This window comes from Amblyomma mixtum, chromosome 4, assembly GCF_055824585.1.
Source record: "Amblyomma mixtum isolate Tamu chromosome 4, ASM5582458v1, whole genome shotgun sequence".
NCBI lineage: Eukaryota > Metazoa > Arthropoda > Arachnida > Ixodida > Ixodidae > Amblyomma > Amblyomma mixtum.
In genome coordinates, this window is record NC_143015.1 from 88249241 (window position 1) to 88250652 (window position 1412).

The 1412-nt window shown below is 65.8% G+C and overlaps 1 protein-coding gene across 1 annotated transcript; it reads right to left on the reverse strand.

The window, feature by feature from the left end:
- Positions 1 to 267: 267 nt before the first annotated feature.
- LOC149347333 (uncharacterized) lies at positions 268 to 1205 on the reverse strand. The gene is made up of 2 exons (XM_089541555.1): positions 705 to 1205; positions 268 to 525 (listed from the first exon to the last, which is right to left on the reverse strand). The coding sequence occupies exons 1-2, from the start codon at positions 1134 to 1136 to the stop codon at positions 268 to 270; spliced, it is 690 nt and encodes a 229-aa protein (XP_089397681.1). The 5' UTR covers positions 1137 to 1205.
- Positions 1206 to 1412: the final 207 nt, after the last annotated feature.

Here is a 1412-nt window from a genome sequence, read left to right on the forward strand (position 1 = left end):
CACATGTCGTGGGTGAGTGGTAGCCCACATAGCCTGGCAGCCTCATTTCGGGCGGCCCGTCTTGCGTGCGAACGTACGTCTCCTGCAGCGCGATCACTTCGGGCGAATCTTCCGACACGCGCACACGGAGCTCGGGATATCGCGCCGCAAGGGAGCGTACGTTCCACTGAAGAATGGATGGGATACGGGGGGGCGTCGGGCGACTAGCCATGGTGTGGGCCAATCTGTGAGGCAAGTGGTGCTGCTTCTAAGCAGCGCCGTCTGGAATCATCCCTCCGGGAGATCCACGAGGACCGCCTGCAGGGCGGCCAGGATTGTCTCCATAAGGAGAGTTTGAGCATCAGGAGGCTGGCCACTGGAGGGGAGAGCTGATGCGGTGGCGTGTTGTGCGGCGCTGGGCAGGTCCGATGTCTGGCCGCGTGGCTTCTGCTGTGGCTGCTGCTTCTGCCGCGGCTGCTGCTTCTGCCGCGGCTTGGCTTGGGCGGCCACCTGCGCGTAGCAGCGTTGGCGCGGTGGTTGGCTCAGCTGCGCAGGAAGCGCGGTTTCAGCCTGAACCACCGTTCGAACTGCACGCCTGGAGAGAGGGACCACTGAAGTGGCCATCAAAGTGGCCACATGGCGTCCTCTCTGCCAGTGCGGGCAAGCTGGGTTTGTGGTCCAGTGTCGCCCGCCACAGTTGATGCAGTGTGGCGTTTTCTGCGCACATGGTCCGCCGCCTCTTGAGGTCCGCCGCAGCGAGGGCAGCGCGCAGGCGCTCTGCTGGCCTCCGTGACGTGCCCCAAGCTCGTGCACCGGGTGCACTGCAGCGGCCGTGGTCGGCAGGCTCCAACCGCCAGACGCCTCCTGAAAAGAGAGACTGCCGCCGGTGGCGCCGGCGCCGCATATCTAAGGGCCAGAGTGCTCCAAGAAAGCGACGCCGACACGATGGGGACAGAGGTCTCGAGACCATCAAGGAGCTGCTCTGGAGTGCGCCGGGCGTCCACTCCAAACACGAGGCCCGTAGAGATGTTGCGGGCAGCAGGCTCCCTCGCGCGCACCGCGATGCCACGGACGATGGCAATGTCCGGCAGTGCGCGCAGGGTGGCCTCGTTGTCCACATCCACGGCCACCACGTTGCGGCTCATGTTGACTCGCATCGCCAAGACGCCCGGTCGCGGTGCAAACTCCTCCGCGAGCTCCCATCCCTGCTCCTTGGAGAAGGCCACGCCGCGGTCAGCTGGCCGCAACAGGATGGTGCCCACGACGTTGTCGGAGGCCTGGACTGCCTCAGCTGCCTTTTTTAAGGCAGCACGTCGCCGCCGTTGGGCCCTGAATTAGGCCGCGTGCCACGGTAAGAGCGCGTAGCTGGCCTCCACAGCGCTGGTAACCTGCGGGAGGGGGGGGGGGGGGGTGGTCGTGGTTTCCAGTGCCGC